Source organism: Hirundo rustica, chromosome 12 (assembly GCF_015227805.2).
Source record: "Hirundo rustica isolate bHirRus1 chromosome 12, bHirRus1.pri.v3, whole genome shotgun sequence".
Lineage (NCBI taxonomy): Eukaryota > Metazoa > Chordata > Aves > Passeriformes > Hirundinidae > Hirundo > Hirundo rustica.
Window position 1 is genome coordinate 11,405,361 of NC_053461.1, and position 23,308 is coordinate 11,428,668.

Sequence of the window (23,308 nt, forward strand, 5' to 3'; positions counted from 1 at the left end):
CAGGATGTGAAGGCGGCAAGGAACTGAGATGTGAGCAAAAAAAACCTCCACCAAAACTTGAAAAGCAAAAAAACTACATCCAAAAATACCTGAAAAGAGGGAAATTCATTATTAACAGTCACAAAACCGCCAAACAGCAATGAAAAACTGCTTCCATGCCATACTAAGGATGGGAAGCACCAGAACTGACTGTCCCTTCAAGGCTGCTGCCCCTTCAGGAGGATCCATTACTGGGTCATTTATCCTGGGACATTTGGCTTGCACTTTCCTCAACAGCTAATCTTGACTGCAAAGTGAATGCTCTGCTAGCAAATTCTACCCCAGTCTTGCTTCCTCCGCTTCCAATGAGGCTTTTCTGCTGTTGGCTCAGGGCAACAAATCTCAATCACAAGCCCAAAGGCATCCCTTGCTCCCACATTAACCCCTACAGAAGGGATTCAGTGGCACAGGGCTGAAGGACAAGCCCTTTATAAATGCCAGGCATCAACACATGCACTTAGCAGGGCAAACCAACCCCAGGGCTGGGTACAGGCACTGGCACTCACGTGCCAAAACCCTGGGCACTCTCCCCCATCCCCACCCATGCAGAGCTGGGCACCTCCACCAGTGAGCTCAGAAACACTATAGCCCATCCTACTTGTAACTACACTTCCTAGGATTTAGGAGCAACCCTTACCAGGCAATATGTCCAGCACCACAGCACCCTGACCATCAATGGGGCATCCATGAGGAGAAACACCATGAGCTTTTTTTAGAGCCAGCACAGCAGCAACAGTTATGGTCCTCCTGCTATTAACCATGGAGGAGCCAGCCAGTGCATGACAGAGCTTGTTTCTCCTCACGGATGGGTCCGTTTTCAGATAAATTTCCCTGAAAATATACTAACACAGACAAACTTACTACCCTTACAGAGATTCAGTATACTAACAAAAGAATAAAAAAGGTTCCTATCTGCCTCCCAGCTGATCCCATGCAACAAATTCCTGAGCTCTCTAACCTTCTCCTTTCACACACAGACTTTGCTGGGGCATAAAGACCACAGAAATATATTCACTCTTCATTTCAAGGGGGATTAAAGCTATGGCTTACAAGCTAAGAAACAAAAACAACCCAACAACAACCAAAAAACTCAAACCAAAAACCCCACAAAAGCAACAACCACCAGCCCAAACTCTGCTACTTTTCAGTGCTTGGTCACAGATTTCCAACATAAGACGGAGGGATCACACTGTTATTGCACACAGTGTTTTAGGGTCAGCCCCTGACTCAGCTGGCACTGCCTGGGAGAAGCATCCAGCTAAAGGCTCCCAAAAGCCAGCACTTCTTGAGAAAAGAGGTTCTGTAGCCTCTGTGTGCACAGCAAAGAGAACACACAATACGAGACCTACTAAACTGTGGACACCTGGATATATACCAAGCAACCCAGACTTGAAAACCCCCCCTGATATCTTGTTGCCTTAATCAGCTTTTATCACAAAGGAAAAGCCAAGCTCAGCTTTCAGGAGAGGACAGAGGTGACAAGGAAAGGAAATACATGACAGAGGTGGCTGTTTACTGGGCATCCCTTCTGACCTCCTGCTGACAAGATGAGCTGTATGATAGCATTTGATGCCATATACCAGTGAAGAGGGACTGGGTCTGGTTTGTGGGCACATTTCTTCCTTAGGCAAGGTCCTCATCACCTCACCACAGCTTGCCTGCCCATCTCATTTAATAGCAGAAATATATTCTGCTATAGCTGAGGGGGAACTAGCAAAGCACAGGGACTTTTGTGAATGAAGAGCAACAGAAAAGGATGACAAGGACTGGAGCCACTTGTAGACACATTGCTTTTCCCAGTCAGCCAATAATAAACCCATTTATCACAAACCAACTAAATACAATACTGGAATGAGCTAAAGAAAACCTACTTGGTGCAGGTGTCAGCCTGTCTGCATCCACTACAGTGGGAATTATGCCTAGGAGATACACTGTACGCTTTCCCTAAGCAAATACAGAACATTGACACATGCTAGATCTGTTCAGCCACAGCACCATTTACAGCTTCCACCAGGTGCTAAACAGAGGGGACTCCCATAATCCAAACCCATAAGCACGACTGTAGGGAAAGTTGTTAGAGAAAAAAGGTTAAAATACAAGATGGGACCGAGAATAAACTTTCTTGTCCCAGACAGTGAGCTGTTTTCCCAGCCTCCTCGAGAAGTGCCACCCACGTGCCCTTGGACAGAGCTGGCTCCTCTTCTGTTCAGGAGGCTCAGATCAATACCCAGGAATAGCACTGATCAATTTTTAAGAGGAATAACAGCCATCTCACCCCCTCACTAAACAGCTGTACACACATTATTTGCAGCTGCTGCCAAACCCTGAAAGATTCACAAGAGACCACACTAATCAATTTTTATTTCTATTAAACTGGTGCCTGCAGCATGCTGGAGGAAACATGGGTAGAAGGGACTACCCTAAATGAAGATCTTTACAAGTCAGCACAGCAGGGATCTACACCAGCTAGCTGGTCTTTTGAGTAGGTCAACAAAGATGAAAGAGGCAATCTGCTGGTCAGCCAAGACACTGCTCCAACTTGGGACACCAAACGTTTCCATCATTCTTTTCTCTCCGCCCTTAGCCACCATCACAGGCCTTCTGCTTCGAAAAGGAGATCTCTGTAGACTTCATAAGCAAAGTTAAGATTCAATGGACTGACTGGCATATCTGAATCACTCATCACAGCCTCCACTGAAGAACAACTCAAATTTCACTTCTACCCAAATCTCTAGTTCCATTCGAATTCCATTCTCCTGCCTCAAAGTCAGCAAAGGGGATTCCTGGCTGGAGACATCCAGCCTCTCTGGATGTCTTCACCTGCCTCATTAAAGCACATTAGTCTTACAGAGGGCTTGGGCCTATTTGTTCCACCCATCACTTACTACCAACCCTGTCTGGCTGGAGCTCTGGACTTGGCAGTGAGGGTGTCTCCACTTCAGGTGGTCACCCCAGCTCCCCTTCACAGCCAAAGGGGGAAGCAGCCCCTGCAGACGTGCTGCCCATGGATATACCAGGTATCTGGAAGGAGTAAAAGGAGATAAACCACTGCCTTCCCTTCCACAATGAGGAATAAGGGCCGACAGGCAAAATTAGGCAAACAAATCCCATCCAACAGCATTTTCACTTGCAGCTTGCCAACAAGGAGAGCCTCCAACCATCTGCTTAAAATGAAGTGTTGAGAAAATATAAAAGAAGAACCCAAGAAGTAAATGATGCTGACAGCAAATGAAAACCGACAATACTGTAGCTACACGTGTGTGATGGGCTATAAGGATGCTGGTGCACATGACATCTCAATGTTGCACCAAAAAAATTCCCCAGTAAGATGGAAAGTGCTGTCAAAGGGGTGGCAGAGGACTGAGGTCCAGATGATGCCTTGGAGTGGCTACCTAGAACAGAGGCTAGACAGAGTTAGAGAATAAAGTAGGTATTTATTAAAAGGCCTTCAAAGGATACACCTTGGAGAGTCCAAAAGCCTTGCAGAGGGCACACCCAAGATGGACAGTGGTCATGAGTTTTTCAAACTGATATAAATTTGGTCTGTTTGTATACCAGGGTTTAATTCTCTAATTACCTCTTCAGGTAATGAAGTCATATTCCCCCAGTTTGCTCCCTCCCGATTCACCTCTGTTTATACTTTTCAGGGCCTGAGGCAGAAGATGTCCTTAGTTCTCAGGCCCAGAAGGATTGTTTTGTCTGACCAAAATGTGAAGAGAGCTTCCTAACACTCCATATGGTGTTCCAAGTTATATACTAGTGCAGTACAGGATCTGATAAAAGAGAAAAGCTAAAAATTTAAATCATCACAGACAATAAGTTCAGGCTGGCTGGCAATGCTCAACAGTCAGATACAAGTACAATCCTACACATTTCTTTCTGCTTGCCTCTGACCCGAGCTGTAACTATTTCTCAACAGCTTAAGAATTTTACAATTCTTATTTGGGTAAGGAGGCAGGGCAGGGTGGTACAATTTGGAGGCCAGAATAACTAAATCATCTCTTTCACAAAGTTTTACTACCAAGCTGTAACAATATTTCTAAAAGGTATTCCTACATCTCTTCATCATGAGACAAAGCCAGCCGTTTTCATTTATCTTTTTGTATTCCATTCAGACTTGGTCCTCTGTTGCCTCATTTCTACAAGACACATCCTTGAAGCTCTAGAGAAAGCTATACCGCCTCTTCTTTCAGGTCACAGTGTCCATCAGAGGTTTGGGACACCAATAAAGATAAAAGTGCTTAGCAGACAAGAAACCATAAAGATGAAAAATTTCCCCAGAAGAGGACCATTACCAACCTTGAGAATAATATGAAGTGAGTCACATTAGATACTCCAACATCACCATGCCAAGAGCAGAAAGTAGGTGAGCTTTCAAATCCATTGGGAGCTGCCAAAACCTTGGAGAAAGTGCATAGGCAGATCAGTGAGACAATCTGGCTGGCAACTATCTTGGGTCACAGTGGCTCTAGACAGGGAAAGGCTCGATCTGCACTGTGGGCTGCCAGTATCTGGTACTGACCTCAGAGATGACAAATGCTCCTGTGATGGGCTAGATGAAACTGTGGACAGAGAGGACTGAAACACCCACTGGAAGATGAGTCCAAGGTGGTACCAGGGCACAAAAGGGACAACGGCCCTGAGAACTGTTTGCAACTTCATGTCAAGGAGAGACATTGCCCCACTCAGTCTCCCAGCTAATTCAAACAGCCTCAAACTGTTATTTCCCTCTTTTTACACCAAAATCTTCCTACCAGACTTAAGTAGTTTGCTGCAAAAGAACTCACATAGTGGGGAAAGTCTGCTTCAAGGTTTTTAACGCTTAAATCTTGTTTCACTCCTTCCCCAAAACCCAAACATCACCAGCCTGAGAACTAATGAGCTGTTGCTGAGCTTCTTGCAAGGATTTATTTTGCATTTCAGAGCTTATTTCAGTACTCAGGTGCTCTCCTGTTTGCTTTGGTTTTTGCGATGCAGTGATTTGTGCTGCTGGAAACTGTATCCACTGCAGAGGCAGCACTTGGAGCAGTTTGGAGGTGCTTTACTATTCCCTTTTTTCTCAGGTTTTTTTTGGTTGTGGTTTTTGTAGTTGTTGGCCATGATGTTGTGTTTGTTTGTTTGCTTTTGGGGGAGTTTGGGGGGGGGGGGGGGGGGGGGGGTGTTGTTGTTGGGTTTTTTTGTTTGTTTGGGGTTTTTTAGAGGTTTTTTTAATAGATTTCTAGCGCTTTGCCTGAAACAGCCTACGCAAATAGATCATGTAAAATGATGGCTTCCAGAGGCTCCCTGCTACAGGTGTTCAGGATTGGGTAAGGGAAGGTAGGGATTCACAGAGCAAAGTTGTCTATCTGACCGCATATCCCTCCATTAGGTTCAGCTTCTGAGTTTCTCTCTGCTCAGGAGCTCTTACAAGTGCATTGCCCTTAAGTCCATCTGCCAGTCTTTCTCCTCCGAAAGCACTTCAGCATTCCTCCTCCAGATGTCTTGAGATTTCCCTCATTGCTCACTGACAACAGCAATTTGCCTAGTGCAGCTTCTGGTCCTAGCCAAGACCGGCAGCAGTACTTCTGCTCATTTCATTTGCTATGGTCTCTTATCCAGCACTGATATTTACCCCTCTCACACAAATATTTGCAACACTCAGGCGGCCACTGTCATTCTGGAATTCCATTGTGAGTTTTTTGGTGACAACTCCTCCTGCAGGTTAGAGAAACTCAGGACATCTCAGCCCATGACCATGCTGCCAATTTGAAGAGCAGTTGCATGCAGAGAGATCTGTAGCAGCAATGGCATTCCAGGGTGTGGGTGGTTAAAACAGAGATACACTTATGCTTGCTGTGTCCCTTGGGATAAAGGCTGTAATGGCAGCCGTCACTGTTGGCAGAGAGAGTGGATTTCAGGATTCCATCTGAAATCTAGCAGTACTCACACAGGTAACACAGTGCCCACGCCAGCACTGCACCACTGGGAAAAGCCAGCAGGTAGCAGCTATGCTGCTCACAGAAATGCTTTAATGTTACCATTACATATAATTTTATATATACCCCACTATCAGTTTTTGAGAGGGAAAAGCAGCAGCCCTCACAGAGAACCCAGTAGGCTGAGAAGAAGCAACAGATCTGTTCGGCTCTACACATAAATGCAAGACTACAGCCTGAATAATGCAATGCTTTAGGACCTAAAATACTTACACCAGAAGATTTGCTAAAAGTTCCTTGGTTCCATACCATAGAGATTTGTATCCTGGGGGCTTTAGAGACATGGAAACTCTATGTCCACAGAGGAGCCCTGGGCAAGCCCTCACCCTCCCCTCCAGGAGCATTGTTTCCCTTTGCTCTGCTTCAGCTCCAGACATACCACAAGCTCCCTAGACTGATTTGAGACTGAGTGGCTGTAACAACCAGCCACTGAAAATTAGAGAAAATGGGGTTTACTAACATTAGGAAGAACTGATAAAGCAGACCCTCCTAGCTTATTATATGAGCTTCTTGTAGCAGCTGGAATACTCCTGCAGAATGGGAAATCAAGACAGGATGGGGGAGAAACTGGAGAGGGATTTGCAGAAACAGCTGGCAGACCTACACCAGCACCCTCCTGTCTCTCCTGTCCACAGGGATGACCACATAAAAGAGAGCAAAGTACACTGCACTGCTTCTACTTCCATTGGCCTCCATCTAATCACACTGCTGCCAATAAATTTGGCACCGGTGACAGTAAGATGACTCCTACATCAGGCACAGCAGACAAGGAGACAGTCTCTCATTCAAGTGACAGCTGCTTCTGCAAACACAGATGTCTGCAGGCCAGATTTTAAAACACACACCCATATATGGGGGGAAAAAAAAAAAAACCCACAACCATACAAATAACCACAAACACATAACATCAATTCCTCCTTCACACCATGCAACACTTGGATGCATCAGAAAAGCTGTCCTCACATAGTTCAGTTACTATCAGGGCAGGTATTTCTTCAGTACTTCTGATTCTGTAGCAACCACATACAGCAATCACTCCTAGAAAAAAACATGTTGGCACTTTTACAAGGAAGGTAGTTTTTGTAAAGAAGGATTTTTTTTTTTTTCCCTCTAAGGAAAAAGAAATGCCACACAATTTTTGCTTTCAATTTAGTAACAAAAAAAACCCTGAAAGCTAAATTTCTCACACCAAAATTAACTTCACACAGACTGCTTCATGTCAATATGCCACAGAATATTACACACAAATTGGGCAGGCAAGAGTTAGGACTAAATGTTTTCCTGACAAGACAAATAGATGGGGTAAGAGGGGAAGTGGCTCATTTATATTTATATCATCACAGGTAGCATTACGGAAATTTTGTATGATACTTTGTTTCACTTTGAAAAACAACAGTAAGAAAAATGTCAGTCAAGCAAAGAGGAAAAATTATAAGGTGCGCTCACAACTAGATTTGAGGATATGTCCTATTTTAAAATGTGTTAAGCTTTTGGAGGGGAAAAAAAAAAAAACAAACCAAAACACACACACACACACACCAAAAAAAAAAAAAAAAAAAAAAAAAAAAAAAACAAAAAAAAAAAAAAAAAAAAAAAAAAAAACACCCACCAAAAATCATTGCATTAAAAAATCCAACATCAACCTTAAAAGAAACATACACCAAAGCCAAGGGTTTAAATTCCAGATTCAGATGAGTAGTTGATTCCTGTGGAACAGTAAACATGGAAAAATAATCACAGAACATGCAAAAAAAAAAGGGTGGCACAGAAGGTACAAATAGCCTGTCTAAATTTAGGTCTAAATTTAAACCTTCAAAGGATAAGTACAGTTTCAAAACAAAGTACTAAGTAAATCAAATTTCATCAAATTTCTTCTCTTGATGGCTGCAATGCCAAGCAGCACAGAAGTGTTTTCTCCCTTCATTCCCCTTTTTTTCTAAATAAAAGAAGTTCTAATTGATACAAGGAACAAATGCAGTCCTCATGTATCCTCCACACTCTGCTTTTCCTATAAAGTCATGGAAATTACAGAATTTTCCTGAGGATGTCTCAAGAGATCAAGCCCATGTTCTCCAAACCAGTGTTTTTGTAACATTTTTCTATTTGCTGCCATCTTAAAAATTCAATGAGCATATTGTCTGTCTCTTCAAGAGGTTATTAAAGTAAGAGTTGACTTTTACGAAACCCTCAAAAGATGCCAGAGGAATCTCACTCAATCTGTTTGTGGATAGTGACAATTCATCACTATCAAAGTAAAACAAGTACAGTCTTCCAGCCACCACATAATAGCTTCATCTAATCTGTCTTTCTGCAGCTCATCTTCCCTAATTCTTCAAAGGAAGTTAAAGACATTAACACAAGAACCAGCTCATGCTGAGAATATTTCTGGTAATTTATAATCCCAGTTTTGCTTCTAGCAAATTGGTCAATACTTAATATACAACCTCATCTGAGCACCTCTGCAGCAGAGCTTCATAAAAACACTGAGAGATAACAATCATTGAATTTTGAAAACATAAATTACAGACCTAAAATGGAAGGTTTAGGCCTCCAATTCCCTTGGAGAAGAGAAGCTATAAATTAGATGAAATAAAAGCTGCAGAAGAATACCTCTGTGCAAGACTTCACTTCCTATACCCAGAATAAATTTCCATTTAAGACAGGGGGAGATCTGTTTACTTTCCTGAAAAATGAATGCTACAGAATAGATCTGTCTAGATCCTGACGTATTGTTTCTTCGTATATCTTACTGGATGGCAAGAAGACTAGAATTAGCTGTAAGGCCAAGATATAAAACGCAAACACACTGGAAGTTGTCCCACAGGCTTTTTGCTAAGGGCATGGGTAACAACTTCATAAGAAATCTTGGCAAACAAATATAAAGATCCAGATTCCTTGGGACTATTTAGCTAAATTCTATTGGAAGTCTCCATTACTACCTGGACCTACAAAGCCACAACTCCATGATCCATGTAGAAATTCATTGCCTTGAAATGCATGTACTTTTAAAGCAACTAAATGGTTCAAACTACCAGCATCTGAAGAGAAAAAGTCATTATTTTATAGTGATCAGAGGTGTCCAAGGTGCTTCTGAGAATACAAAGAAAAGCACAATCCCTGTGGACCTTACAATCCAATTAATTTAATTAACCATGTTATTCCCCTAGTTCCTGGTAACTCTTTAAATCAATGAACTAAGACTTAATAGCACAGTACATCACTAGCAGCTTTATTGATCATATCTGCACACAACACTGACTGAATTCCTAAAGTCAAGACTTGGCACAAAACAGAGAAGATATTTCAGTACCAGACTTCCACTTTATTAAGCCAAAGCCCTGTGCAGGTACCAGAGATAGGAAAGAAGTGATCAAGGGACTGACAGTTAAATAATGAGTGAGCAAGTAACCATGGGCTCAGTGTTGGTCTACCATGCAAGAAGCAAAACAATCCGTTACAGTATTATTCAGTTTTAAAATTACAGTTTTACATTTCATTCATCAGCTCTCAAGGATGAATCCCAGAATATTTTATGAAGGAGACCAGACCTCAGTTCTCCACATCCCCATACCTCCTGTGGCAACCTAAATGCCAGAACAAGCCCTCCTCAGCCTGGGCAGAGGGAATCGAAGAAGGCAGGCATGAGTTTGCCAATAAGAAATCTTGCAGGTAAATTCTCGGCTGTTTAATTCAGACATCCCCATGCAAGGTGATATCTAATGGGAGAGGTGCCTTACATCAGCTCCAACTGCACTATGCACCACTGCCACATCTCCTCAGCAAGGACATAACACCCTTTCCTTGTCTGTAACAATTACAGCAGGACTAATAGGGATTAGACTTAAATTTCAATTACACTCACAAGAAGCAGTTGGCTTTTTATACATATAGTGTGTTGCTTCTTTACCCATAAAAAAAAAAATTGAGTGAAACAGCAGCCACACACAAAGGAGAGCAACAGCAGGCACAAGGAGACCCCTTAATCCCCTTTTACCAGCTCTTGTCCAGGATGATCTATTACCAGCTCCTAATGGCACTGAGGAGGTTGTTAATTTTCGAATAGGTCAGTGACTCATCATTTTAACTCACTTCCCTCGCTAAAAATCAATGAGCTCCTGAAACAGTATTATCCTGGATGATTGGTGTTTTAACGTCTCACTTACAGGGAAAATAGACCCCAGTGGTCCCTCCCAGTGCTGGGTCACCACAGTCAGCCAGGAAGATGGACTTATTCTCTTGGTTGGAAACAAATACCTTCCAGAAAGAGGACACCTTTCCACAAAGACATTTTGTGGAGGATGGGTAGATTTGTGTCTCCTTTTGCAGTGAAGCGTGAACATTATACGTTAGAGGAGAGTTGTACTTCCCAGTACCTCCATCCAATCATGGCACGGTCTACCTCCATTCTCTTGCTTACTTAGCTGCATAAATTAGTTTTGGTACTCCCCCTGTCGACCCCCAAATTGTTGTTTTTCATTCAATTTCAAATTTTTATGACTAAAAAAAAAAAGAGGGAAGTATATTAAAAAAAAAAATCTCTTCATGGACCGCTGCTCCTTTACTCACGTAATATTCCCCAAAACACCATCAGCAATATTCTCACAGCACAAATCAAAGTTTGTGTGTTGTCTGATAAAGTCTATTTCAACTCTCACTTGTGAGCCTGACTAATTCATTGTGTTAAAATGAGTTAAACATCTTGCCAGTGGCTAACCCACCCAGCTGGTTAGTGGCAGGCTGAGGAGGTGACAGGTAGACAGGAGTCACACACCGACTGTCACATTGGCTCAGAGCACTGACTCATCACAGGAAATCTGCTGAGCTTCAGCAGGAAACTGAATGAGAAAAGCTGTAGAAGGGGAAGAGCTTGCAGTGGAATACAGTGCCCAGACATGAGTTTGAAAAGCTGTCACAACTTTAGGGGTGTCTTCCTGGTTGTCACTCACTTGGTGTTGAAGTCCAACGGGTCAAATGTGACCCACTGTACAGGGTCACAGCTAATAAAAATATTACATCATTCTACTGTACTGAGGAGCTATGAAAACCCTCTAGAGCCAATTCACTCTAGAGTTAGAGTCACATTAAAAAACTTGCACGCTGTCATATACATAGGGAATTCCTCAGCTGCTTTGAAACTGCAGAGGCTGCTGTCATCACCTGCTCCTCCAGTGCAAGGGCTGCTCAGTCAGTGCTTTTGCTTTACACGATGCTGAACAGGCCTCCCCCTTCTCCATGGGGGCTTTGCCAGCACGCCCATCACACCTGAGCATGAGGGATCTGCCTGCAGAGCAATTCAGCACTGATCTCCCTGCATACTGCTGAGCAGCAGCTCCAGCCTACACCTTACACCTGGAGCTGGATTTCTATAAGCTCACAGCTGCAGAGGGAGATAAGAGTGAAACAAGCCCCCTCACTCCACACTCCTCCAGTCCCCATCCCTCACTCCCACCTCTGTGCTCTCCACCACAGCACTGAAACCAAGAACTACCACTGCAGCTTGCAATTAAAAAACATGGCGTGAATTTGCACAAAAGAGAAGCACAGGAAAACAGCACCCCAAGGACTTAAAGCTCACTAAGTATGTCAGTGGCAAGACAATGAAGGGTAGTCAGGAATCTGCACCCCCTTGCCCTGCCCAGAAGCCCCTGGAGACAAGCAGCTGCTCCAAGCAACAGTCAGGGAAGCAGATGGGTGGAAGAGGATGGCACTCCCTGGCCAAAAGCCACACTCTCCCTCTCTAATTATTCAGAGGCAGAGATTGGATGGCATTCACTGCAGTATTGCCGCCTGCAACTAAATCTCTCCAGGCGATTTGTGACCCTCGGCAAGGGGCAGCCCCAAAGAGCAGAGGAGGGCCAGCTGCCACGGCAGCACAGGGCTCACCACAGAGCTGGCCTGGCTCTGGGAGCCAAAGGCATGCACTGCTGTACAGCTCATCCCCAGGCAAGGACACCCTACAGCCAGCAAGCCCTAGAGAAACCAGCATCCCAGCCTGGTCTGCACACATTTTGCTTCCTGATCCCCCACCTACTTACTAACAAGTCCCTGTATAAGCACAGCAACAGTGAAGGAATTATATTAAAGTAGGACGGGATATGCCAAAAAGCCAATTACAATGGATATTCCAAGAAAACAACCCAGGAGCCATCTCTAGACATGACCAAACAGCCTTGGCAGGTGGTGGGTGGAGGAAAAGCAGAATAAATACAATTAAAGAAGCAAGACAGTTCAGCTTTGTGTTACATGTGAAATGCAGTCTCCAGAGGCTGAGGAAGCAGCATGACTGACTAGGGCAAATTTTGAAATTCCTCAAAGGCAGGTTGCCTAGATGTGCAGCCAGAGCCAGGCTGACAGAAATGCTGCTAAGAGCACCTAATTTGCTAGAGGATTATCACTTGGTGTAACGGATGGAAACTAGATTAGATAGCTGGTAAACTCACAACACAGTTCATTACTGTAGAAGGAAATTTTTATCCACATAAACAGATCTTCTTGTTCTGCCCAGCTTTATGCTGCAATAGATTTGCAAGCCTGTGCCAGAAAGACATTTTCTACCTCATTTTTGTTCAAATATTTGGCACAATTGGTATAATCGTGAATATGAAGATACTAAGCAGAAGACAGCCATGAAGTTACACTTAGTAACTGCACTTTCATATCCATTTTGATCTGAGCATCAAAACCTTTTAAAGTATAGTCATTATCCATGTTCCACAGACATGAAGACTGCGGCATGCAGAGGTTTTCAGAGTGGCACAGAACCCCTCAGTCCCACTAATCTCAAATGACAGAGAAAACACCCCATCACTCTGAGAAACTAAACAATAAAATTATTTTGCTGTGAGCCCTATGCTCAGTCAGGAACACAGGCACAGGACCAAAAGGCCTGTGGCTCAATTGCCAATACCAACCAATTTATTAGTAAGTGCCAGCCACACTGGAACTGCTGCAGTTACCACTGGGCTGCAGCCTGATCTGCTGGGGAACATGGCAGCTATTTCATGCAGCCAGGTGCTACTGCACAAGGTGCTTGGATAGGATGCAAAGGACACAAGTCCGTGGAAGATTCGGGAGTAGCAAAGCATGGCCAGTGAGTTGGAGCATGCTCACAGCATCCATTCATCTAAATGCCTGCCATGGGATCTGCAGTGTGCCTGAACTTTGCTTTTGTTGGAAACAGCTTGGAGGCAGCACACCAGGCTCAGCTCCCTGTGGGGGCAGAGCCCAAGCATTTTACCTCTAGCTACCTTCCAGCTGAGAAGGAACCTCCACAACATGAAGGGGAGAACCAGAGATGGAGGAAGATTGAAAAGATGACACTCCTAAGAGGAATAAGACTGAGACAGCACTGCCACACCTCACACAGCTCTACCTGGCCTCTAACCTCAAAAGGGAAATTTGTGAGGGTGTTTTTACAGACATGACTGCATGTACAGTATTGAGATTGACTGCCTCCTATTTCAAGATGAAAGAAAACAAAAGAATATTTAATCTAGAAACAAAATATTCATTCCCAACAGTGCCCTCTGTTCAGGATTAACACATAGCCCTGAGACAAAGCTGCTATGAATACTAACATATCCTCACAGCTCAATAATCAGAAGCTATGGATCTGGGCAAGAGAGTTTTAATGAGGGAGTCTCCACTCTTGGAAACATCATTTCCTGAGCACACACAGAAAAACTGAACCAGAAAAGCACATTGGTACCGAGTAAGAAGAGAGCAACTTAGCATCACTAATTTCTACAAAACTGTCACACTGCCTGACAGTTTGCCTTATTATCTTATTTTTCTCCTTGTTTCTTTGCATCTCATTTATTGCTAAATCTTCAAGGCCTCTGCTGCAAGGGGATGCAAATGAGCACAAGCCCTCCACCCCCAACTCTACAGTCTACATCCAGCTCCTGTGGTTGCTGCTCTCATCAAACCGGGACCAAAGATAAGACTGGAGTCCTCTGTGCACAGACTGTACATTCAACTCAACTCAGCCTTGAGAGCAGAGAAGAGATTTGAATTTTTTTTTTTTAATCAAAGACAGAATAAAAAAATTCCAGCCACTAATCTCAGCTCCATCCCATGGGATCCAAGTGAGATTTCTCAGGCTTTATGCAAGTAGCAGCTCCCCTCTTGGGCTGTATGAGGCAATACTCAGATGTGACCTGGGACCTTTATTTCTTTGTATAGATGAATGAAGTGTCACCAGAACAACTAATAGTATCACATGTACCAGAAAAGGCAACAACACCTATAATCCAAATAAATACCTTGAAATGCCTCTGACTGGCAATAAAGTAGCAGCCAATGTTAATATAATTGTTAAAAAGCTCTGTACTGCTTTGTTAACAGCAGAAATGGAGTCCTTAAGCAAAAAACGGTATTACTTCACAGACAGTTGGAAGAATGTAGCATTGAATTTATTTTGTGGCCTCAGCAAGAGGTTTCTTCTCCTCAAGACACAGCAGCTTTGCTGGCAGGGTCACTGACACCTCCACTTAATGCAGGTAAGGCATGGATCTAACCCCATCCTAATGCACTGCATTTCCTTGAGCTCAAATACCATGATAAACCCCTTTTCCTTAAAAGTAGAGTGGTTTTGATGCCACATACCTGAAGCTGTCAGAGGAAAATGTTTGAACTAATTTCCTAGTGGAAAGCGGCTCTCTCAATGCTATCACTGAAATCAGCAAACTTTGCTGAAGCCAGAAAATAGTTTTGGCTGAAAAGTGAAAGCTAGTAATTACTAGATGCCAAGTTCATCAAATATTAATGAGGGGGAGTCAGTAGCAGAGAAATCACCATAATTCCTAAAACAAATAAATTTTACAAACTTATTTGAATTCCTTTATTTTCCAAAGACAAAGAGGGAGAGGAAAATCTGAGAAAATAAAAAGGTAATTTGTTCTTTTGATAAAACAAGCAGACTGAATAAAAATTCTACTTAGAATTTGAATGGAAAGTTTAATTACATTTTTCTCTCAATGCACAGAGCACACATCAAGACCAAGAATCACTGGACAAAACGCATCCAAGAGGGAATGTTCCATTCCACTGCGTGGTTCACCCAGGCAAAGCGCTGCAGAAGAGATGCTCCCATTTCCAACAGAGACCATCAGCATGGGATTTATTTTCTCAATCAAATGCTGCCCATGTTCCACTCCCAGTTACACCAGTGTCAGTGCACAGTAGCTATACTCATTTCAGGAACACAAGCAGACATGATATGACTGCCTTTGGTATAAGATATGAATGCAGGAGCAGGTCCCGCACACGGGACCATCATAATTCATTGGAATATGAGACATGGCCTTTCTGGGAAAAGGGATAATCTTGTGAAACAAAGTTTTCATCATCCTCTAGAAACGAGAGGTTTTCTCTAGAAAATCTAAGCACATAGATCACTGCTCTGAACGTCAAGGGTTAGGGCTGGCTTTTAAAAGAAATGGCTCCATTTATGTGATGCAGAGCTCCAGAAATGCCTGATTCACTGTCTTGGGACTTGTCTACAAAGAGGTAATTTCAATAGAGCTTTACCCCTATAATTATGTTACTATATTTATGCCTCTAAATTCACTTGCTGTTCAAAATAAATACTTTTATTCCATTATAATGAGGTCTAATAATTAACAAAACAGTCAATAAAATGGGACACTCATAGGAAGGCCTACACAGTCTTAACCATGGAAAGAGAACCTGACATAGAGCTCATGCCCAGGTGGACTGCCTTCTTTTGTCTACCACTAAGCACCTCTGCCACTTGTGTCTACCTAGAAGAGACAAACAAATGAAAAAAAGGCACAGTAAATCATTCACCTCAGACTGGCCACACACTTTGGTTTAACCTAAGCAATCTTCCTCTCAGTACAACCCAGAGCATCACAAGATCTCTGGGTCAGTAGCTGCAATCACAGCTCAAGACTGGAACAGTTTCAAAGACCACATCCATCTCCTGGGAATTGCCCATGTGTTTTGCCACTAGACTTGGCATGAGTCCATAGAAACACCAACAGGTTTGGAGAACATCAAGCATGGCCTGATTCCAGACAGATCTGGCAATCCTTCTCACTCTGAAATTTTCCTGGCTACCACAATTCATGGTTTCCATCAAGGTCTTCAGCATCCTGAAGGGTTTCCCCCAGCAATTTCCAACCTTGGCAGCTCTAAAGGAAAAGCATGCCAAACCACTGCAGCTGATGCTTTTGTCAGCACTGAGCATCATCACTCAGTATTGTTAATAAAACTTCTTCACAAGAGTCCCCACAGAGTAATAACATAAACAAGAGAGCAGAAGCCACAATATCCATACAGTTTCATAAAGCCAAAGTTTGCAGATATGGGAGCACATTCAGCTTGTAAAATTTGGCAGATCACTTCAAAAAGCAAAATATCAATCAATCTCTGTCTTTAATCAAATTTCAATGAAGCTTTGGAGTCATTCTGTAAAACCTTTGTGGCTTCATCCCCAAGTTGTGTAGGACTTCTTAATCAGAGCTAAATTTTCTGACTGCTGAAGTACTGGATCCAAAGCAGCAGCCCAAACTCAGACCAGTGTGACAGGCAGCAAGGGGAGGAGCAGTGAGCACAGTGCTTGGGTGCAGTTATTACTCACTCAATGGGTGTCAAATCCCCATGAACATATTAAAAAAACAAAACCACATCAAAGTCTAACAGGATTTCCTCTGGCTGTTCCATCAGGTTGATAAGTGAGCATTATCCTTAAGCATTACCATCACAGCCTTCATGCAGTCCTAATTCCCCACCACACTTCATTGGAGGGTCAGAAACTCTATCTTTATATTTTGTTTAAAAGCAGTGGCCTGTATAATGAGTATTACCAACAAACAGCAGCCTATAAATCCCTGAGCTCTGTGTGAGCAAGTCCTGATCTCTGATAAAGCTTGAACACACTGTGAAGCAAGAGTATCACATGCAAAAATACATTAATACATCACATACAGTGGACAGATGTAACAGCCCTTCAGTTGTAACATTTCAATTGCACACTACCTAAGTGATTGCTACACAGCCAAATTTCTTTACTGAAAATTAAGTCCAGGTATAATAGATCGTGTCATTGTAGGTTTGGACAAAAAGACTCCCTAATAAAATGGAACAGGCTCAACCTGGCACTGAAAAATGGTCCTAAGGCAACTTGATAAAAACAAACAAACAAACAAAACTTTCTGAATGACTGAATTATTTCTGATGTGGCAAGCACAAGGAAAAAAAAATTTAAACAGCAGAATTGTTCAACTGATTATTTAAAGTTAAGCACACCATACCTTTTGCAAGATCAAAATGTTTATGGGTAAGTGAACAACAGACAAAGTTCTTTTTAGCTGTTATTCTATTTTAGTTATTCTACACATCACATGCATATCACAAACAACATGGAACACACTGGAAGATCTAATTTTCTGCTAATCATGCAAAGCCAGCAAATTTCCATCTTGGTGGGATGTTTCTTCCTGATGCATGTAAATAAGTAAAGAAGAATCCCATTTCTAGTCATGGACATAGTTTCAAAGCTATTGAGCAAAACATCCCAGCACATTGTTCTGTACATAAAAATCTGATGTCCATAGCCCAGCTGTTATAAGCCTCCTCAGAACAGATTGTTGAGATATTTTTACCTTCCTATTATAAAAATTTAAACAGCTCTGCCTAAACCATTAAAATCCACCCCCTGCTACATTTTTCTCAGGGTCCCACTCCTGCCAAACTGTACCTGCAGCAAGACAGGACAGCCAAGAAAGGGAGATCTTGCAATGGGTTTTTACTCAGTTGCCCTCACTCTGCAAATCAACCTGCACCACCAAAGAATTTCCTTTCCATGCACCACAGGACACCTCTGCCCACGGCTGCACAGCAGCAAAATGCCCCTATATGCTCCTACAGCTGTTTCCAAGGTAACAAGCACAGAGCTGTATACAAGGAAAGGAAGCAAATAGCAGCAACAAAATCCTGCTACATCGTCACTTTTTAAAGCAGGTCTGACTTGTCCCTTTCCCCTTCCCCTCCTTTTCCCACCTGCCTCATGATTCAAGCAAGGGTTGGATAATTCACTTCACATTTTATAACCCCATTACCTCAGTCTTTCATAAGGTTTGGTTTTGGTTTTTATTTTTATAAGGTATCATATTGGAGTTATAAAGGCAAGAGGCAAATTTTCTGCTTTTACTCAAGAAAAACCATCTGGGAGAGGAAGGGGAAATTTACACTCAAACTCCGTATTCCCTCCTCCTAGACGCAGAAAAACATCTCAGGCTCAGCAAAGGGTGTCTGCCCACAACCATGGCCCATCTTACACAAGTCCCGTATATCTAGCTAACACTGTTTCACCAGTTTGGATAAAAGTATCTCCACTTCTCAGTCTGCAGATACAGTTTATCCTTTCTAGACACACAGTTTCCACATCCACTCAGATGTGCCAAAAACACAGAGACTTTCCCACCTGCCCACATACTTCCTTGCTACCAAAGCAGAAACCAGTCTTCGCTGCTTCTGCTACTGAAAACCTTGGAGCAGCAAGAATGTAATTCAAATCCTTGTCTTCACATAAAGGACAGCAATGTGAGGGGCAGAAACTGATGGAAAAGGGTCTGGCATGGCCAACTAGATCTCATCACTGCCACAAAAGAGCATGAGTTATCAGGGAAAGAAACCAGCAAGAAGATCTGGCCGCACAGCTCTGCACACACAGTGAGGGACAGAAAGCCAGACTGTTTGCTTTAACCTCTTCTTTCAGGTCTGAGACAACACCACAGTAATGCAGGGAGGAGCTGATCAGCTCCTTAATTTGGAGTAACAGGTCTGGTCTGTTATCAATGCAGGCTGGAGGAAACATTTTCCACCAAATATTTCCATGTCATTGACATCAACACTTTTTTTCCTTGCATGAAACAGAATAAGCAGTAGGAGATCCCATGGACAAGTCTCTTTGTGGCAGAGAAAACCAACACATTATATAATGAAACATTTCTGCATACTGGCCAGAAGTCACTCCCATCTTCCAAGAGACAGAAATTTTAAGGCAAAACATGCATGAAAAGACTCACTGGGGATAGTATTTTGAAATGGCAATCATACTTCAGCACAGTTCATGTATATCTTGCATTTCCCTATGTGACTTACCATAGCTACCTTTTCTACCAACTATGATTAATGAAGCTTCCAATCCATCTCTGAACAGCTACAAATTGCAAAAGGTGCTCAGCACATTAATATTCAGTAACCAAAATATACCTTTCTTCTGATTACAATTGTGCATCTGCTGAAAACCAGGACATTTCCTTTGGAAGCTTAAGTACTGTGGTCCCCAGAGGAAGTGAACAAATTGATGGGCCAGAGTACACATGCCTAGGGGAAAGTTCCCCAGCTTGGGCATTTAAAAAAAAAACCCAGATCTATCACAACCACATAGGCATAGAGATGCCAACAAGGCAGATATAACTTGCTCTGAATAAAGAAAAAACAGAAGTCAATATTTCTTCATATACCTGCTGGAGGTTGGTTTGCCAAATAAAAATTCAAACTGAGCAGACATTTCTTGCAGTGTTGTTATAGAATGGTTTGTGTTGGGAGGAACCTTAAAGATCATCTAGTTCCAATCCTCCTACCACAGACAGGGACATGTCATGATGCAAAACCTTCTCTCACATACCTGTTAACACTGCAGTGCTACAAAAACATTACCAAATACTTCCTCTGCTGCCCCTGCAGAGTTATATGCTATAACATAACCATCAAACTGGTGGCCTTGAGGAAAAGAGAAAGAAGTTCCCTACAAGCTCAACTAATCTTCCTCTACACAGCATATCAGCTCACGCCTGCAAGATTTATCCATCCAGATAAGCCATTCTGCCATTAAATGGCACCTTCCTAAGACTGACTACTCTTTGAACCACCCACAGAAATAAATGCAATGTACTCAAAGGGATGCACACCAGCCACAGACTCACTGCAGTGCTGGGACTGAAGTCAGAGGGAAGGGGGATGAGAAGGAAACGCATTACAAGCCAGACACAAGAGCCAATACATACACATATGAAGTCACAGAGAAAGTAACCCAGCAAACACTAACCCAGTACAGCTGTACATCAAGAAGTCCCTGCTGTGAATGTTTAATAAGGTTTCCAAAGCCACCCCAATCCAATGATGCAAGAGCATTCGTGCCAGCTGCAGCAAGGCAGCATTACAAAGCACTGCACCATAACCGGGCTGAATTCATGCCAACAGGTCTCGGTGTGTTGAGCAGGGGATTAATTCACTCTTCTACAGGACAAGATTTTTGAGAGCTCTGTCTCAGGTGGATGAAGGTTCCAAGGGGAAGACACGGTCCTAAAGCAATCCAGCAGAAGAAATAGATGGCGTTCTCCCAAAGCAGTGGGAGCCAGGAATCAGCATCAGAAAGGCACAACAGCTTAATGACTCTGTCCTAACACCTTGCAGGGGATCTAACAGCACAATTTTGCTCTGTGCTTATTAACCAGCAGGTTCAGAGAAATCCACGATTCTTGTATTACTCACACAAAATACCACAACAGTGCCATTTCATATATTAGTTAAGTCTGTTTACAGACTAGAACAGTCTAGAGAGGTAGTCCGAGAAGGGGCCCAGAGGAAAAGCCTGCCATTAGCTATTTCGCACCAAAGCAGCAGAGTTTCATAAAATGCACATTCCTTCTTGTTTCTGCCTATCCCGGGTCAGCTCCTGCATCTGAGCCCCATGAGAGCACAGGAGAAATGCACTTCATTTCAGAGACATAAACTTTCCCCACCACTCTCGTCCCTGATCACCTACAAAGGCAGGAGCCGGGGTGCAGCGTTTAAACCTCCCTTATGCTGTGCCACCTTGTGGATGTCTTCTCACGACTTGTATGAGCCGCAGGTCCAGCATTTATTTAACATCACACTCTTGAGCATGTAAACAAAATAATTCGGTCACTGTGAGCAACAGTAAGCGTCACAATAGGAATCAGATTACCGTGACACGTCCTCTGTGTAATTTGGAAACCCTTTATTCCCCAGGTGGAGTTGGCATTGGGAAAAATCACCAGCTGGAAACTGCATCACCAGTAGCTTTAGAAAGTTGGGGCTCAGATACTGCAAGCCCCTCTAAATATCCAAAAAGGACCGCGCAGCCACCTCGCGCTCAGGTTTGCCCCCACCACTTGAAGAAGAAGAAAACACAAAAGCAAAAACAAAGCGAGCCCAGGGATGGAAGGGAAGATCGGCTGCGGCAAAGTTTATCGGTACAAAGAGCATCCCCCCTCCAGTCCCTTCATCCGCGGAGCTCCACGCCAGCAGAGGACCGTCTCCCTCCCAGAGGGACACGCATCACCGCCACCACCCAAAGAGTAAGGGAAAAGGGAAGGCGGAGGGTCGTTCCGAGCACCTCCGGCTCTCCTTTCCCCCCGCCGCGCTCACCGTCCTCTTGCATCCGCTGCAGGCACAGGGCGAGGCTCTTCCTCCAGCCCGGCATCGCGGCAGGGGCAGCGCTGCCGCCCCCCGGGGCAGCGGCGCGGCTGGAGGGGCCCGGGGGGGCCGGCGGGAGCGGCGGGCGCTGCCGAGCGCGGCCGGGCTCCCCGGCGCTTTTATGGCCGGGCGGTGCATGCGGCGGCGGGGCCGGGGCCGGGCGGGGGAGCGCTGCCCGCCCCCGCCTGCGCACAGCCCCGGGCCGCCCGCCGCGCAGGTGCGCTCTCCGCGCCGCGGAGGGCGGGGAACGGCAAACTCGGGGAAGGGGGGAGGTAGAACATTTGTGTCAATACGTATATATTGTATATTTTTCCCCCCCGGAGAGGGGGTCCGCTTAGACAGGATGGGCCTCGCCTGCAAGCAAGAGCCGGGCTCCGACCCACACCGGCGCCCTGCGGGTCCCAAATCTCCGGCTGATGCTGGACGGTTAAATGTCCAGGAAAGATACGGAGAGCACACTGTTCCCGTTCTACATTCTCGTTACAGCTGTAGCCTGCCTTTTCCCTTCAGCGAGCGGCAGCTGCCTGGCAGCCCCACACAGGTGCGTGCATTGACGCGTGTGTTTATCCTGAAGGTGGGTTCTCTGGTAAATAAAGTTGCACAGCAGCCAGGCTGATCTACTTCATTTTCTTCACTACTACTTGTAAGCAGCTGAAGTGTATGGGGAAGACTTAAAAGCATCTTTTCAATTTCTTAGTAGTCCAGAGGTTTCAGCACTTCTACATAGACACAAAGGAGATACTTATTGCATGTGCCAGGACATTCGTGTTTTTAATTTCCTGAGGGCAACGTATCTCTGCAATCACTAGCAGCTTTTTTTGTTCTTCATGAGGCCTTTTATTAGCTATCTGGTAGGTCTCATTCTGCATCTCTGCCTCCCTTTGTGAGAGTTATTATATTATGTGCAACATCTGCTATAATCTAAAATATTAGGGACTAAGCTCTCCCTGGGATAGCTTGAGCTAATTCCAGTTTCAGAGGCTGGTGTCTCACACTACCGAAGTGGAATAGGACAACTATAATAGCAAGAGAATACATCCATCTCAACACATGCATATGGACCTTAGCTTTTCAGTTCAGCTTTTCTGTCCCTACCTGCATGAAAAACAGCTGTTGTAGGACAGTCTAGCAGCAGCTTCACCCTCTGTGCTTTGCTCGAATCTGAGAAGCATTTGCCCTTTAGGGAGCTGCCAGCCAAGTGTGGCATATGCCACAGATAGGCAGCAGGAGTCTGGAAACCTTTTCAGTGCCTGGTGAAAATGGAAGTGGCTCAACACAGAGGTACTTGGGAATCTTCTTGAAACAACCTCCTAAAGCTCTGAGCATGCCAAGGGAGAAAATCAGTTTCTGCAGGAAGGGGCAAAAGCAGAAACCCATGACTTTAGAGCAGTCTGGGGGATGAGAATTCTAACTGAGGTACTTGAGTTAAAGGCCTACAATTAAATTAGCTTCTCCCCCTTGCCCCCCCAGCAAGTTCTTCAAGAGCAATGTCAGAGCTGGGCTGTAGAGGGTCTTTTGAAGTTACTATTGTAGCATGCTTTTCCAGTGAGTAAAGCTGGGATAATCATAAACTCATGAGAACAGACAGCCCTCTTCATTTGAGCATGAGAGTTTGCAACACTGCAGAGGCAGACAGCAGTATGCAATGCCCTAAGACTGCATGAGAGGTTCCCATCACAGCAGAGAGCAGCACTGCACAGGCTGATTCCCCTCCATGTTTCTAACCAGAATTACCCATCAGTTTAAAGGACAGTAATGGGAGTGATGGCACCTGAAGGCTTATTCCAGCCAGCTGGAGCAATCACTTCTAAGAGAGATTT

The 23,308-nt window shown here is 44.0% G+C and overlaps 1 protein-coding gene across 4 annotated transcripts in view; it reads right to left on the minus strand.

Moving 5' to 3' along the window:
- The window catches only part of GRIP2 (glutamate receptor interacting protein 2), a 267,965-nt gene extending 246,416 nt beyond the window's left edge, over positions 1 to 21,549 (minus strand). For 3 of the 4 annotated variants that reach the window (XM_058422217.1, XM_040076223.1, XM_040076227.1), the window contains exon 1: positions 21,441 to 21,549. In XM_058422217.1, coding sequence (XP_058278200.1) covers positions 21,441 to 21,495 — 55 coding nt within the window. In that variant the 5' untranslated portion in view covers positions 21,496 to 21,549. The remainder of the gene's footprint in view (positions 1 to 21,440) is intronic. The other variant, XM_040076226.1, reaches the window with a different exon arrangement.
- Positions 21,550 to 23,308: the final 1,759 nt, after the last annotated feature.